This window comes from Camelus bactrianus, chromosome 6 (assembly GCF_048773025.1).
Source record: "Camelus bactrianus isolate YW-2024 breed Bactrian camel chromosome 6, ASM4877302v1, whole genome shotgun sequence".
Taxonomy (NCBI): Eukaryota; Metazoa; Chordata; class Mammalia; order Artiodactyla; family Camelidae; genus Camelus; species Camelus bactrianus.
Window position 1 is genome coordinate 83525105 of NC_133544.1, and position 18152 is coordinate 83543256.

Genomic DNA, 18152 nt, shown 5'->3' on the forward strand with positions numbered 1-18152 from the left:
ATTTACAACTAAGAACTGGCTGTAGAAGGCTAGGGAAAGAAAAATGAAAACATTCTGTGGCTTTTTCTAAGAGCCTTTTTGAGTAGATATAAGCCCTTACACAGCTTCTTGAAGCGACTGCGCCTTTGGAAGGCCTGCCCGCTTCTACCCTTTTGTAAAACAAGTGTCCCAAAGGTTTAAACACAGTAAGGACACTTGGACTGTTTTTGCCGGTGTAAATAGAGAAAGCTACTATGAAACAAAGTCTCAGGAGATGGAAGTATTTCATCCTTTGGCTTAAATTCAGAGCTGTTTCTGAATGGGTTCTATTATGTGCGCTTCTATCTTTTGTACTGCATTATATTGCAAGAGAGGATACATTTCTCTCTAATAATTCTTACCTTTCCTTTTATCTGTTTGTACTTGGCACTGTAATTAACTGTACTCTGCTCTGTTTCTCTGGGTGTCATTAGTTACTAAGTTCTCTTCCATCTCTCCTCATTTTAACTCTCTTCCTCTCCTCTTATTTTGCGTCTCTTTCTTTTTCTACCCAATTGGAGGCAATAAGGCAAAACGGTACCAAAAAAGAAAAAAGAAAAAAAAGGACACTAAAGTGATTACAATCTACAAGTCACACCTGACTGCAACAAAGTACACTTTGCACTAGGTTGTTGCCAATTCATTGCTTTTGCCAGCAACCACACATACATATACACCCACAAACACACACACCAGTCTTTTGCTGTCAGTCAAAAATTTCAACCCTAGTTCAATGATCTTATCTGCCCTTTTGACTCTTAAATCCAAATCATGTCATTATTATATCAGAAATAAGATCAGACCAAACACTGCCTAGGACATTTAGCCAGTCCCAGCACTGGAAGACCTTGTGCCAAACGACCTTCCAACCACGTCCAGCAACCCTGCTATTTTTGGGTTCTGATCAAAAAGCACGCTCTTCCTTGTCCTCATGTAAACATCCCAGTTTGCTGGCCTTTCCTACTCTCTTCTTCCTCTCTTCCTTTGCACTTTGTTACTCCTGATTCTGCCACAGTTGACTTTCCCTCCCAACCCAATCCTTTCTTAATCCTCAAATTTTCCACATGATGCTTTCTAAAATAAACCTGGCTCTTCTTGGAGGGCAGTGCTATCTCTACCACCCTCTATACTGAGGCCCCCGACTCCCCATGTCAGGGGAGGGAATTGGCATTCTCCAGACTCACTTCTGCTAGTTTCAAGCTGTAACTCTGCCTTGATGTAAACAGCATCATCCTTTGGGACTTCTGACATCTTTACCCTATAGCCTCCTAGTCACTGTCATCTAACTGGCTTTTTAAAATCATTTTTCTGTTTCACTGAGGGCTTTGAAACCTGCCTCCCAGCATCTGTCTCCATCCCAACTTATGCCACAATTTCAGAAGATTCTACGGTTTATATATATCACTTATTTATCAATTTAGCCTCGAAATACCTGGAACTCCTTAACTCAAATTACCATCCCTTCAGCTTCACTTTTGCTACGCATTCCCTGGGCCACATCTTGAACTTTGTTGTCATCTGAACTGCACCATGTCAGTGATATTAACCTCTGGAATCCCAACCACTGACCAGAAATTTCTATTCTGCCAAATTTCCCTTTATACTCAATCTTCAACCTTATAGGGTCCTCTAATTATTTTTTTTCTCCTTCTTCTTCTTTTTTTTTTTTTTTAAGTGGAGGCAGTGGTGATTGAACCCAAGATCTTGCACATGCTAAGCACATGCTCTACCACTGAGTTATACCCACCCCTTCCCTGTAATTTCTTAAGTGCTCTGTTTTCTTAGTCAACTGGGCCCCTCATGATATCTCTTCCTTTCTAACCAAGCCTAGATTTCATGGCTAAATATCTGAGCTATTTTTCCATGAGCAATCTGGTCCCTTGTGCTACTAGCCTTTTATTGTGAGTCAAAACTCCAACCTTGGCTCAATGATCTACTCTTAAATCCAAAAGACTAAACACTATAGAAGATAAATCACAGAGCTGTACTGATTAGTATCTCTATGAGTTCATGCTCTCTTATCTAGGAGAGCCCTCAACAGTACCCACTCAGCAATTTTTGTTAGAAATGTATCTAGTTTCACACTTATCTTCACTTTCTTCCCTTCCATCTCAGAAAACAAAGTATCTCCATTTATTCCAAGTCAACTTCTCAGTATTTTCTAGACCAAAGTAACCAATCCAACAGGACAGCACATTCAGCTATGCACACTTTAGCACTCCAGGCAGCCAGGAAGAGTGATTCACAGCCACACCACCGGGGCTGCCTTCACTAGGGCTGATCAGTTGGAACAAACGGACAGGAAGATTTTCTTCATCTGTCAGAGGTGGACAGCTGTATTTGGAACACAAGCTTCATAATCATATTGACCCAGGATTGAATCCTGGTTCTACTTATTAACTACCACCTTAGCCAAGTTTCTTAACCTCTCTAGTCCTGTTTCTACATTTGTAAAATGGGGATAAAGATAATAATATCCAACGAGTCAGATTGTTAAAGAAATTAAAAGAGCTATTGTGTAAAGATGCTGGCTTCTCAATAAACATTTGTTAAATGGGTGCAAAAGCAGTGGTTCCTAGCCAACTACATTTGTGAGGATTTAATGAGATGGTGTATGCGAAGCTCATGTACCTATCACAAGATACATATTAACTGTGATTATGACAATGGCAACTTAAAGAAAATGCAATTAAAGTAACGATTTAGACTGGATACACCTAAAACTGGATACAGGGTAGGTAACAGGCCAGCAGACTGGGTGAAAACCAAAGGGGACTTTCACTTAATATGCAGTGTAAATTTTTTTCTGAAGATATATTTTGCTATAAAATGTAAAAATAAATGCAACTTTTAACAAGAGGAAAAATAGAAACAAAATCAAGATACTCCATCCACCCTTGGCCGTGACCCAATTTTATCCACTCTTCTTAAGGACATTTCAATCACCTCACCACCTGCACATCTATTCAAACTTTTTCTATTCTTACTGAAGAACAAAACAAAATAAAAACTCTTTCCTTAAAGTTTCAATTCCATTGGCTTCTGGGAGTATTTTGGGATATTCCTTTCTTTTCCCAGATCTTCAAATGTTGGTAGGTCACAGGGTTTTATCCTCAGGCCAATACTCCCCTGGGCTACACACTCTTTTTGGATATCTCACCTACTCTTATAAATTTAACTGCTATGTAAATGCTGATAACGTCCAACTCTACATCTACAGTGCTGGCCTCTCCCCTGAGTTTCACACTTGCTGGACACTGTCCCCCAGATTGACCAGGAGACATGTCAAACGCAACACAGTCAAAACTGAACTTACCTGCATTCCCTCCTTCCTAGCCCCTCTTCCGATGTCCTCTAATTCAGCTGGTGGCATCATATAATCCATCATTCATACTAAAACCCGCAAGTCGTGCACCACCATCCTCTGTCACTCCTCAACAATCACGCAAGAACTTCTCCCTGTTTTACCTCCTGAGTATTTCTCAAATCGTCCTCCTCTCCAGCCCTACAACAAAGTCATAGTTCAAACCTCTGCCCTGACTTCTGCAATACACTTCCCCCCACCTTTACAGGATAAAATATAAGAATCTCAACGGAGTACACAAGGCACCCGTCTGTTTTTCTAGGTCCATTCGGCATTACTCCTGGCATCAATTTTTATGCTTCAGCAAAAAATAAACTACCCATAGTTCCTGACTATAGTTTGACACTATTCTTGTCTGTGAGCTTTTGTTCATACTGGCTCCTCTGCCTAAAATGAATGCCTTTCTCTCCCTTCCTCCTCAAACTCCTGCTTATCATCAAGAGGAGCCCGGGCACTATGTTCTCCAGGAGGTTTTTCCTGCAACTGTCTTCCTTCCTTTAAGGTCAGGTGTCCCTCTTCTGTACTCTCATTTTCCCTTGTTCTTTCTATGTACTGTACTTCTCACACAGTGTTTCAAGTATCAGTATGTGTCTCTCTCCTCCACTGATCTCCGTGGTTCACCGCCTTGCCTACAGTTCGGCAAATAGCAAGCAATCAGTAGATGTTGATTCAATGGTTCAATAAATGGAGAGGAAGGGGGAGATGGAGGAAAGAAGAGAAGGGGAGAGGAAAAAGAGAAGGGAGGATCACGTAGTATTTTGCTGTTGGGAGTAGGAGGAACAAACCTGTCAGCCCCGGGCTTCTGAACGTCAGAAAAATGACCAACTCCACCTCAACTCCACAAATCAATCTCTGGTGTTGTATTAGATAGGAGAAAAGGCCAAGAAAGAAGAGAGAAAAGATGAGAAAAGAAAAATAGAGACTTTGTGGTTACACAGATAACTGCCCCTCCCAAAGATGTCTACATCCTAATCCCCCAAACCTATGCATATAGTAACTAAAATGGTTAGTTAGAAAGGGCCTTGCAGATATGATTAAGGATCCTGAAGTAGATTACCCTGGATTATGCAAGTGGGACTACTGTAATTACAAGGGTCCTCACAAAAGAGAGAGGGAGGCAGGAGAGCCAAAGGAGACATGACTATGGAAGCAGAGGGCAGACTGATGCTACTGCTGGCTGGGCCATAAGCCAAGGAATGTGGGCAGCCTCAACGCTGGAAAACCCAAGGAAACAGATTTCCCCTAGAGCCTCCAGAAGGATCTCAAAGGATACTTTGATTTTAGTCCAGTAAAACCCATTTTGGACTTCTGTCCTCCAGACCTGTAAGATAGTAAGTTCGTATTGTTTTAAGCCACTAAATTTGTAGTAGTTTGCTATGGCAGTACTAGGAAAATGATACAAAAGTATACATAATGAGATATAATAAATACTACCTACAGTTGCCTCAAAATATGAATTCAAATTGCCACAGAATGTACCAGCATTTATTGTTTTTGACAGCGGTATAAAATTCACACATATATAAATAAAAGGACTGCCTGGATATAAAATGATAATTTATAAGATATTTGATAATCTTTTAAATATGGATATGACTAATCAAAGTAGCTCTAGTCTTAAAGAACCATGATTTTAAGGGAAGTGTCAGGAAGGGTTGATGTTAAATGTTAAGTGATTTTAAAAGGGGTTTTAATAAATAATCCAAAAGACGTCATATTTTTCATTTCCATGGCATTTAAATACAAAAGCAAATAAAAATAAGAGCCTTATTTAATTCCTATTAGATCTGACTTTTTTAATATGGAGGCCATGACTACCTACTTAGCTTATTTGTATTATTTCTCCCAAACCACTACACGTCAAGACATCTAGAAAATGTGGCAAGCATTAATATCTATATAAATTTATTATAAATCTCACGGCCAGAGTTCAAACAACTTACTTTCCTTTGTCCTTCAACCATTCTGGGTTCTTTTCCTCTTCTTTTAAATCACTAAGCTCAGGAATATCAGCGTTCATTGCTCTTCGTGCCTCTGCTTGTTTGTGTAGCCACTGTAATGAGAGTGCAGACTACTGAAGGACACATAGATCTTATTTTATCAAGTTACTTGTACATTTTCCATCTTCCTACATGAGATGGAAATATTATTGTTATGGACTGAATGTTTGTGTCCTCCAGCTTCCACATGTTGAAGCCCTGATCACCAATGTGATGGTATTTGGAGGTGGGGCCTTTGGGAGGTAATTAAGTCTAGATGAGGTCATGAAGGTGAGACCCCTGCGATCGAGTTAGTGTCCTTATGAGAAGAAGAGACCAGAGCACATGCTCTTCCCTCCACCCCTGACTCCAGCATCCTGACCATGGACTTCCCGGCCTCCAGAACTATGGGAAATAAATGTCTGCTGTTTGCCCCACCTGGTCTGTGGTACTTCGTTACAGCGGTCTCAGTGGACTGATGCAATATTTGATGATGATTTTAAACTTCCAGTTTCTACACACATTTAAGCTTTTTTTTTAAACTTCTCTAGCTGAATAAGATCAAATGTATAAAAATTTCTAGTCCAAATTTCTCGGAGTTCATGTGAGTATTACCTTACTTTTCTTATTTATAATATATATTTTTTATATTCTAAAAATATGTAAATGACTTTTTAAAATAATTACAATTTTATAGTTATAGAAATACTTCTATAAATAACAAAATACAGAAATATATTCTTAATAAGAAAAAAGTTAATATTTATCAATTGTCATTATAGCTTAAGGAGCTTCAAATAGTTCCACAGATTTTCAGTTGAGAGAGATATCATTTCATACCTTACAGTAAAAAAAAAAAGTGCAATTCTCAGTGCTTATACAACTAAAGATACAATATTCAAAATTCCAGAGCTCAGGAATTTATAAACGAATGAAGGATATTAATGCCAAATGTCACATTATTAATACTTTATATTAATAGTAATTAATTGTAATAATATAGTTACAAGGATGGAGGGTATAGCTCAAGTGGTAAAGCACATGCTTATAGCATGCATGAGGTCCCGGGTTCAATCCCCAAGCTAATTACCTCCCCCCCAAAACAAAATAAATAAATACATAAAATATATATATATAAAATAATAATAATATAGTTACAATAAATTTCCAAATTTCTTCTCACCACAAAACATACTGATCCAAAATTTACAAATCTATTATGGAAAATGATGTATTTGATAAAATACATGGCACACGTAACAGCTTATCTCCCGGAATAAGCAACAATACTGTATATTGTATCAATGTTTTCTCATCAGCATTCTGGAGCCAAAAAAACCCTGTAGATTATTTTTCTCATATAAGAAAATATTACATTTTTTTCATGAAGTACTATCTTTAGTGTAACAAATACTTTAAAAATTCAGATTCAGTAAGAGTTTCAATAGACAAAATAAAAAAGATAGTATTTTCATTTGCAATCATTATAACTAAGAACAGTACACCTACCTCCTCTTCTTCTGCTACTTGTGATTCCCGGAGGGCAGTTGGGAATACTCGAGGGGTAAAGTTGATTTTAATACTGCCAACAGAGCGAGGGGCAGGAATACTGTCTTCCTTTAGCTTCTCAAAAAACATATTTTCTGAATTTCTCCCTTCAAAAATAATGTTAGCAAGTAAGTTCTTTCTCTCTCACTTCCTAGTTAACAATCAAACTGACTTTTAAGGTAATTATACATTAAAGCTACTTCTAAAGTCCAATACAAATAATCCAAACATATTTGCTTCAAGAAGGAATGTAAAATCCCTTATTGAAAGTATGGCAGCTAATTATCTGTTCTTTAATCAATAACCCCAGCTACTCTTCTGGGATTTTCTTTGTTAATCCACACAGTGGATTCCATTCACTCTAGAGGAAGGCACCTAGGCAGAGCCATCTCTGCCAATACCACCTCTGTTTCTTAAGCTCCTATAACAATTCCTTCTATAAGCTCCCTGGTGACGATATAAAAAAGATTTTCAGCTATTAGAGACAGCTAATGAGAACAGGCAAAGGGTAATAATGAAAAGCTATATGTCTGTATAAAGGTAGTGAGATGTAATAATTGTTAAGTCAATATAAGAGGAGAAATTAATCAAAATGTTAGACTATAAACTATGTGAATAAAGGGAAGGGAAGGTACTAAAAAAAAGTACTGTAAATATGATAGACAGATTTAAAAGGCAAATATCAAAATTGGTTTAAAAAAAGATTTATTCTTGATATAAAATGAACACATACAACTAAGATAAGAAAATTTCCAATTTAAAAATTTGAAGTTTAACACTAACATTTCAAAAGGAGGGAGGCAGGTGGCAAGGAGGAAAGAATAAAGACTCAAACAAACAAGAAAGTAACATCAAGAAAAGTTTGAGCAAAATTTTCTACAGATGCTTGTGGTTGGGAATGCTGTCTTCCAGCATCCTATCAATTCCCTCCTCTTTCTTTTAGTAAGAGAATCTGCTGTGCTATTCTACTGTGCAGTATCTACATAACCCTGCCTCCCTAAAGAATAGGTGTGGTTATGTGCCAAACCTGAGACCACAGACTGTGAGCAGAGGTGATGTATACAACTTACAGGTCATTATCTTACAGCTAAATCCACTTGCAGTGGCCTTCCTCTTTCCCACTTCCCACTGGCTAAAAAACAATGCCAACTACAGCAACCGCCTTTAACCTAGAGATGGAAGTCAAATGATGTGGTAACAGATGTGGCCCCACCAGCCTGGATGTCCTTGTGTAACAAAGCTATCTATCAGGCCTAGACTGATGACTGTTACATAATAAGCATTACATTACAGAGAACTAAATTTCTATCTTATTTGATCTGTAACTTTTGATCTCTTTATTACAACAGTTGGCTTGAGCCTACTTAATACAAATGTCCCAAGAATTTCAAAGCCAAGTAAATTGTTTTTCACTTGTGAAGCCAAGAGACATTTCTAGATATATAAGAACAAAGTAAATACACCACCTAGCCATCTTTTCTGAATAAATCACTCAAAGAAATGTTCTAGAATATGGAGAAATAAAATTAAGAACTCAGGAGTAGGAAACTTGAGGGCAAAAATGAAAAAGGATGGGTTTTCTAAAATAGTGGAGAACATACTAAAAATGTTGTGAACAGATTCTTAATGTTAGTACAACAGAAGGAAAACAGAATACAAAATTAAAATGACATATATAACTTCAAATTATTACACTAATGATTACTAGGATATAGAACATGCAGGGAATAAGCACCATTCCTCCATACTGAGAAATAAAAAATTACTTTACTATTAATTTTTCTAAAGAAAAGTAAACAAAATTTGAAAAGAGAAAAGTTTTTCACCTTAGGCTTTGTACTGTAGTACTTCATATACCAAAATAATGACCTAATACCATGAATAGATTCACACACACACACAAATCGTGACATACATACTTCACTATATGGAAAAGGCTCACTTTCTCAGAAAATATTAATCATTGCACCTTTTATGGTGAGATTTCTAGATGTTGAATTTCTAGTAAGACTTTTATGTTTTACTTTTTCCCTCTCTTCTTCCATTTGCTTTTCTTGCTGACGCAATTCTTCTTCTCTCTGAATCCTTTTTTGTTCTTCAGCTTTGCTTTGATGCTCTTTCCAGGCTTCCAATTCTTTAGTTGCTTTTCTCCGTTCATTTTCTTTCATATCTTCTATTTTTTTCCTCTTTTCTTCTTCAATCTGTAAAAATTACGATTACCAAATCCTTTAAAACACATTACAAACAACATGTTAAAAATAAGAAATTCATTATAATACTTAGTTATTTTTACCTCTAAACTCTTGTCATTAAATCTGCAGCAATAGCTAGCAGTGAATAAAGAACTAAAAATGGGAATGGTGAGTGATTTAGCAGAATGCTCAATGATCTGGGTGTCACTGAACACAGGTTTCAGTTCCAGATTTACCATTAACTATTGATACGTTCTTGTGGAATCACTTTCTCTAGCCTCAGCTTCCTCATATATCAAATGTGAGCAGGCATTCAATTAGATGATGTCTAAGGGCTTGGTTAAAAAAAAAAAACAGAATTTATTATTCTGAAAGTTAAGTCACTTGTCCCAAAACCCACATACACAAAAATACATATGTGCAAACATTCGCCTTCTACTTAGGCCAGTCTTACCTTGTCTTAGGACAAAGTTGAGCTGACCCTCACCCGAGGAGTGAGGGAATAAGAGGAAAGGAAATAGGAAGGAGGAACTAGGGAGTTTGTCTCTGGTGAGTAGAAATATTTGAACCGTGAATCCCGCTGCCAACCACATTTGCAACAGCAGTTATTTGAAACTTCCACATGAAAAGTTAAATATCAGGTGAATTTGAAGCAATGCATTGTTAATTGTGTGCCAATTTTTCTCCCTTTCACAAACTTCCCTCATATGGACAAGAAAAAACCACTGTGAAACAGAGTAACTGGTTAATACATATGATAGGCTCCATGTATCTGACTTACCTGTTGTAACAAAATTTTCTCACCTCTAACCTCTAGACAAGCAGTGTCTAACAGAACTTGTTTCAATGGTAGTAATATTCTGAATTATCCAATACCTTAGCCACTAGCCACATGTGGCTAACTAAGCACTTTAGTGTGACTGAGGAACTGAATTTTAAATTTTATTTACATTTCATTAATGTAAATTTAAACTAATTTTATATTTTAATAGGGCATGTGACACAGCTCTAGGATGACATACTGAGAAAAAGCTTCCTAGAGGCTGAATTATTTTAGGATACAGAATTAACATTATAGGTATGAAAACTGTACACTGAAAAGGTACTCTATAATATTTGCAAGACTTAATACCCTCTTCTGGAAGGCTGACTGTTTACTGAACCTCTGAAATTAAAATAAACTTCACAGATTACTGAACAGGAGTTTCCTGCAATCCCAGAATTGCACCTAAGGCTTAAACTAGGCACAAAAGATGCAAATCACCACATGTCCTAAGTTCAGAGAGCTGCAGTGAGCTGCCAACAGGTTGGGCCAAAAAGAATCTGCATATGGCAGTGAACCAACATTTAAAAGCCTGACAACAGTCCATGATGAACAGTCAGTGTTAGCCAGAGGCAGCCACAACCTAAAAAGAGAAGATGACAACTTCCCCTGGTTAATAATATGTTTGTCTTTTCCCCTCTCCTTCCTCTCTGTCCCCACACATGGAAGGAGGAAAAAGTATGTGAAGAGTCAGAACACCTTACACCATCATCTCTCTAAGTGGAGTGAATTTTGAAAAGTTTTTAAAAATGCATAAGACTAAGTCTTCTACTCCCACTTCTTTTTTTTTTTTAAGACTAAGTCTTAATTACCAAAAACAAGACTGTTCTTAGAATCAAAAGTAACAAGAAAGTTCTTCTACTAAGCCAAGATGTAGTTAAGGGAAAAATATATATGTGTGTGTTTATGTGTGTGTGTGTGTATGTATGTATGTATGCATGTAGAAATCAATCAATCAGTAAGTAAGTAAGTAAGTAAGTAAGTAAGTAAGTAAGTATATGTATATAATTTATAACAGGCTATATTAGAGACAGAAAAATACATCTTCAGGGATTTATAAGGAAGAGGAAGGATTAACAAAGGCTTCTCAGAGGGAGAGGGTATAGCTCAGCAGTAGAGTGTGCACTTAGTATACACAAGGTCCTGGGTTCAATCCCCAGTACCTCCATTAAATAAATAAATAAAAACCTAAATTCCTCCCCACAAAAAAATTAATTAAAAAATTTTTTAAAAAGAAAGGCTTCACAGAGCAGGTGACAGAAGGAACTAGAACGAAGGGGAAAATATGAAGAAGGTAACACCACAAAGCTTATGATAAAGAGAAAAGAGAGACTATATTATAGAGCAAACAGAAACAGACAAATGTTAAATAATCCTTGAAGTTTTAGATTTTAAAACAAAGTAATAAGGGGAACATACCACTTAAAGGAGGAATAAATATGTAATAACAAATAAACTCAGAAGGCTGGAAAAACAATCATTGCACATGAAGGAACTGGATTTTAAGTGCTTTGTGCTAAAAAAAAAAAGGATGCCCTATAGTATGGGATATTAGTTTATTTAACACAGACAGCAAATATAAGCAATGGGAGAATAATGAGCTGCTCCTAAACTAAGTTCCTGAAGAAAGGGAAATCTATAATTCTTTAAATCCAGAATGAATCTCTGGTTTATCAAGGCATTGTTCCTTATAAGCCAATCTCATTTATGAATTACATACAAAAACAATAAATATTAGAAAAGTGAATCAAGGAAAATATTAAAATTATAATACATTTTGATCAAACAGGGTGTTTCTTATTTATGACATTAGGAAAGCAAAAGAGAAAAACAACATAATCTGAGTACATGCCAAAACATATCAGTTGATACTAGGAAAAAAATTTAGATCAGTTAAAGGACCTATACAATATCATACTTCATGGCAAAGTATTAAAAATATTTCCAGCAAAGTCCCTAAGGCCAATATGCTTACAGTTTTACTGTTTTTCTGGAGGGCATAACCTATAAAATGAAATTTTTTAATTAAAAAAATTTTAAGTAAGAAATATAAATATAGATTATACAGAGATAGAATCATTACTATTTGCAAATAATATGTTAGACAACCTAAAAGAACAAAAATAATAAACTGACAAACTATTAGAAAGAAGAGGTAGGTTCAGCAAGGCAATTACATACAAGATCAACTTACACAAACTCATAAAAACTAACTTCCCTACAAACTGGCAATAAACAATTAGAAAATACAATGAAAAAATCATTTCATTAGTAATTGCCAGAAAAGCTTCTAACATGCTACAAATAAGCTTAACAAAATATGAGTCAGCACTATACATAAGCTAAATAATTTTGCTGAGGGACAGTTAAAAAAAAAAAAAGTCTGAATAAATAGAGACAAATGCCACACTCTTGAAAGAAAATCTCAGTATTTTAAATGTATTAAAATTCTGCAAATTAATTTATAAATCAATGTAAACCTAATCAAAATACCAAGAGAACTCTTAGGGAGCTTGATAAGTGAATGTAAAATTCATCCACAAAACAAAATGTGCAAGTTTTATGGTGGCATGAAGAGGTGGGCAAATCTCATCCACAAAGATCAAGCATAAAACTAGACAAATTTTTCAAAAAACAACCAATTCAGGGCAGTGGGAATTAACCAAGGGCAGCCTGCAAATTGATAAGTGTTTATTCCAGAAAAACTGCTAAAGTTACAGGTAAGAAGAGTGGGAGGCTCTGCCTTTCTGCCTGAGGTTACTCCAAACCACCCACCTGGGTGGGTGGCAGGATGACAAGACTGGTATTTTTACCAATGTGAAACTAGCAAAAAAGAACCCAAGACCTCTGTTGGCAAAAATGGTGGGGCAGTGAAAACCTGTGGCTTTGGTGGAGAGAAGTGGTAAACTTGGTTGGGAATGAAGTGGGAAAATTTGCAGTTGACTTTTGAGGTTGAGGTCCTAGTTAGGGTAAGTGCCTGGCGAGTCAGAAAATTACCAGAAAGATATGTAAATAAGAGAGCCACAGAAGGACTGTGATAAGCTCACCATACACCCCTAGCTAAACAGAAAGCCAATCATTTCTGGGGGAGACCCGAGGAAGCCTGGCATAAAATGAAGCCAAGGGAGACTTGAAAACTCACTCTAACTTTGAAAGTACTCCCAAAGCCACACATAGATAAAACAGCAAAGAGGTAGAAGCCTTTCAGGCTGAAGGTATTTACTATCTCTGCCCAAATCATTAGTTAATACACGTAAGTAAGTTATGCAGACACAGGGAAGACCCTTAAGGAAGCCCATCCTAAAAATAAGAATTAAAAAACTCAGCAGAGACATCAGCAGCTCTATACCACAAGGGAGACTAGAATGATTCCACAGGTAAAGTCCAGGCAAGTTACCAAAAAATAAATAACTCTCAATAAATAAATAAGCAATTAAATAAAACAGAACCCAGAATTAGTATAATCAATTAACTGTCTAGTTTTCAACCAAAAATACATCAAGAAATAATTAGTAAACGTTCAAAAATCAGTTGCATTTCTTTACACTAACGATAAATCAACAGAAGAAGAAAGTAAAGAAACAATCCCCTTTAAAATAGCACCCAAAGTAATAAAATATCTGGGAATAAATCTAACCAAGGAGGTGAAAGAATTATACACAGAAAACTATAAACCATTGATGAAGGAAATTAAAGAAGACTTTAAAAAATGGAAAGATATTTCATGCTCTTGGATTGGAAGAATCAATATTGTTAAAATGATCACACTGCCCAAGGCAATCTACAGATTTAATGCAATCCCTATCAAATTACCCAGGGCATATTTCACAGAACTAGAACAAATCATAATAAAATTTATATGGAACCATCAAAGACCTAGAATTGCCAAAGCATTACTGAAGAGAAAGAAAGAGGCTGGAGGAATAACTCTCCCAGACTTCAGACAATACTATAGAGCTACAGTCATCAAGACAGCATGATATTGGTACCAAAACAGACATATAGACCAATGGAACAGAATAGAGAGCCCAGAAATGAACCCACAAACTTTTGGTCAACTCATCTTCGACAAAGGAGGCAAGAATATACAATGGAATAAAGACAGTCTCTTCAGCAAATGGTGTTGGGAAAACTGGACAGCAGCATGTAAAACAATGAAGCTAGAACACTCCCTTACACCATATACAAAAATCAACTCAAAATGGATTAAAGACTTAAACATAAGACAAGATACAATAAACCTCCTAGAGGAAAACATAGGCAAAACATTATCTGACATACATTTCAAAAATTTTCTCCTAGAAGAAATAAAAACAAGAATAAACAAATGGGACCTAATGAAACTTACAAGCTTCTGCACAGCAAAGGAAACCAGAAGTAAAACAAGAAGAAAACCTACGGAATGGGAGAAAATTTTTGCAAGTGAAACCGACAAAGGCTTGATCTCCAGAATATATAAGCAGCTCATACGACTCAATAAGAAAAAAATAAACAACCCAATCCAAAAATGGGCAGAAGACCTAAACAAGCAATTCTCCAAGGAAGACATACAAATGATCAAAAAGCACATGAAAAAATGCTCAATATCACTAATTATCAGAGAAATGCAAATCAAAACTACAATGAGATATCACCTCACACCAGTCAGAATGGCCGTCATTTAAAAATCCACAAATGACAAATGCTGGAGAGGCTGTGGAGAAAGGGGAACCCTCCTACACTGCTGGTGGGAATGCAGTTTGGTGCAGCCACTATGGAAAACAGTGTGGAGATTCCTCAAAAGACTAGGAATAGACTTACCATATGACCCAGGAATCCCACTCCTGGGCTTGTATCCAGAAAGAACCCTACTTCAGGATGACACCTGCACCCCAATGTTCATAGCAGCACTATTTACAATAGCCAAAACATGGAAACAGCCTAAATGTCCATCAACAGGTGACTGGATAAAGAAGAAGTGGTATATTTATACAATGGAATACTACTCAGCCATAAAAACCGACAACATAATGCCATTTGCAGCAACATGGATGCTCCTGGAGAATGTCATTCTAAGTGAAGTAAGCCAGAAAGAGAAAGAAAAATACCATATGAGATCGCTCATATGTGGAATCTAAAAAACAAAAACAAAAACAAAGCGTAAATAAAGGACAGAAATAGACTCACAGACAGAGAATACAGACTTGTGGTTACCAGGGGGGTGGAGGGTGGGAAGGGATAGACTGGGATTTCAAAATTGTAGAATAGACTACACTGTATAGCACAGGGAAATATACACAAAATGTTATGATAACTCACAGAGAAAAAAATGTGACAATGAGTGTGTATATGTCCATGAATAACTGAAAAATTGTGCTGAACACTGGAATTTGACACAACATTGTAAAATGATTATAAATCAATAAAAAATGTTAAAAAAAAAAAGAAATAATTAGTAAAAATGTCTCAAATTTGATTAAAACATTACATAGTTCCGGGAATTTCAGCCCAAAGTAAAATAATACAAAGAGATACACCTAGATACAACTTAGTCAAACTGCTAAATTAATACAAAAGCCAAACAAAAACAAGAAAATCTTGAAAGCAGCAAGACAAAAAGGACTCATCATGTACAGGGAACAATAATACAATTAAAGGCTGATTCTTTATTAGAAACAATGGAGGACAGAAGGCAGTGAAATGACATATTCAAAGCACTGACACAAAAAACTATAAACCACAAATTCTATATCCAACAAAATCATAGTAAGGTCCTCAAATAAGATACAACTTTCAATTTTTAGGCTGTGTGTTATTTTTTCAGTCAACATCTTCCACACGAAGCTATATATCATTCTAACAATGAGCTCCCTTAAGAGAAGAAAATTAAAGTATTAATTCAGTCTTGTTTAATAAATATACTGTTAAAATTTCTCTCAGAAAGCTGTTAATTTCTGAAGTTTAATTATTTAGTTATTTGTTTATATTCTGTGGAAATGATAATCTGGTGTTTAGAATTGTATAGGTACGTGTTTTGCCAAAGCGAAAACGTAACAAAACAGATTTTCACTTCAATTCCCTTCTCTTCACCTTATGAACTGAATCAGGTCCCCCAAAATTCATATGTCAAAGCCCTAACCCTCAATGTGAGATTTCTGGAGGCTTAATTTGGAGATTAAGGCTTACAAGGAGGTAACTGATGGTAAATGAGGTCCTAAGGGTGGGGCCCTGATAAAACAGAATTACTGTCCTCACAAGAAGTTACACCAGAGGGCTTACTCTCTCTCTCTGTCCACCATGTGAGGGCACAGCGAGGACACACCAGCTGCAAGAGAGGCCACCAGAAACTGAACTGGCTTGTACCTAGACCTGGGGCTTCCCAGCTTCCAGAACTGTGGGAAAACATATTTCTGTTGCTTAAGCCCCACAATCTGCATTTTTTTGTTACTTGTTATGGCATCCCAAGCATACTACATTTTCTTTTCCCTTTGGCAGATTTTCAAATTGGTGAAAGGCGGCCCAAGGATAGCAATGAGAGCTAGAAGGAGAGCCAACGGCTGACTAATTCACAAGCTAAAAAATCAAACTCATGAATAACTGAGAGGAACTTGCTCAACTTTCCAGCAAATTTGGACATACGTTATTCTGCCTTTTGGTTTACTTAATTAAATAGAAATCTGGACTTTATATATAAAGCATAAGACTTTGTAAGTTCCTTGGAAACCACGGGTAGACAAGGATAAGAGCAAACTCTTAGTATAGTAGTTAGCTCCATCTGTCCCTGGACACAAGTTATTAAATAGTAGAAAATTCCTTGCTTTTATACTATATGATTTCTACAATCCTGCTATGATTTGTTTGGCATCTTTTAAAGATTCAGCTTTGGCTTACTAATGAAGAAGTCTTTAAGTCAGTAGCTGGGTTTACTACACACAGATATCGTACTGACATATTTAATGATATATATGTTAAAATACTTCTAATAAACTAGCCTTTAAATTCAAGGAACAAACCTGACAGAAATGAGAAGCAAGAAAAACTGTTAGCTTTTTAAACCAGATTTTGACTAACGGAAATGAGTTAATATCATACAAAGTACTCTACAGTTCACCTTACCCTTGTTGCTCAATAGTAACTTTATTCATCTCTGATAAGAGACTTTTGCAAACAATTTCCTTTTTGGAGGCATTCATCTCAAAAGACCTTGCTGTTGAGATGATAGGAACCATCAACAACTTAAATTCTCTCAACTTCTCTCTGAAACAAAAGTATTTCTTCTCCCACACTCTGTTCTTTCCAAGGCTAACAAACACCCTGATCAGTATTATGAATGTGTGGCCTTAAAACATCCACCTCTTTTCCATAATACTATTTCCATAATACATATACTACCCACTAACAACTCCACTGGTACTCAAGCTTAACTCCACAAAGGATGGGTCACCTACTTCCATATATAGAGCATTTAAAAAAACATTATTTCCCTAAAATTATCTATTTATAATCTTCAGTGATTTCCCAAGAAGCTCATTAGGGTCTAGCTTCAGGGACCTGGGGAAAGGATAGAGAGAAGATTGATTGTCCTGTAATCATGTTGTGAGAGCTCTGAATAATCTTTCAAAGATTTTCTCTGAGCCCTCTGAAGCAAGAGGACATAGGAAATTTAAAAAAAAAAAAAAAAAGATTTTAACTACACCTCTGGAAAAGATGAAAAACCCTGTAGTAAATGAAAAAGTGGCCACATATGATTGTTGAAAGTTTATTTCTGCACAGATGCTGTAAATGTGGGATATATTTACACAAAAACGAAGTAGGTCAGTAGACTTCACAAAGTGTAAATATAACAAAGACAATGTCAAAGATACTGCCTTTTCTCATGTTACCATGTTAATGGCTAAAGTTAATTTCTCATATGCTTGGAATTTGGTACATTTACATAGACTATTAGTAAATTCCTGTTAGAGCAAGAAGAAATTAAGTCTGAAAAACAATCACAGGAAGGTAAGTATTGTCCCTTTCTTTAAGAATAAATGTATTCTCCTCTGCATACCTGCATTTCTGCAAGATAAAAACATCTTAAAAATTTTTTAAAATAAACGTATTCTTATCAGGAAAAATGTATGTTTATTATTAGGAAAACATAAAAAAGAGAAAGAAAAAGAAAAAAATCACTAGTGTTCTTACCTACCATTCATTTTCTATATTTTTTAATTATAAAAATAAGATTTTATATAATGACCTTTTTTAAG

The 18152-nt window shown here is 36.0% G+C and overlaps 1 protein-coding gene across 2 annotated transcripts in view; it reads right to left on the minus strand.

Moving 5' to 3' along the window:
- DNAAF4 (dynein axonemal assembly factor 4) overlaps positions 1 to 18152 on the minus strand; it is a 39761-nt gene that overhangs the window by 9969 nt on the left and 11640 nt on the right. For both annotated transcript variants that reach the window (XM_010969480.3, XM_010969479.3), the window contains exons 4-6: positions 8879 to 9110; positions 6871 to 7016; positions 5326 to 5435 (exon numbers count right to left, since the gene is read on the minus strand). In XM_010969480.3, the coding sequence (XP_010967782.1) occupies positions 5326 to 5435; positions 6871 to 7016; positions 8879 to 9110 (488 nt within the window). The remainder of the gene's footprint in view (positions 1 to 5325; positions 5436 to 6870; positions 7017 to 8878; positions 9111 to 18152) is intronic.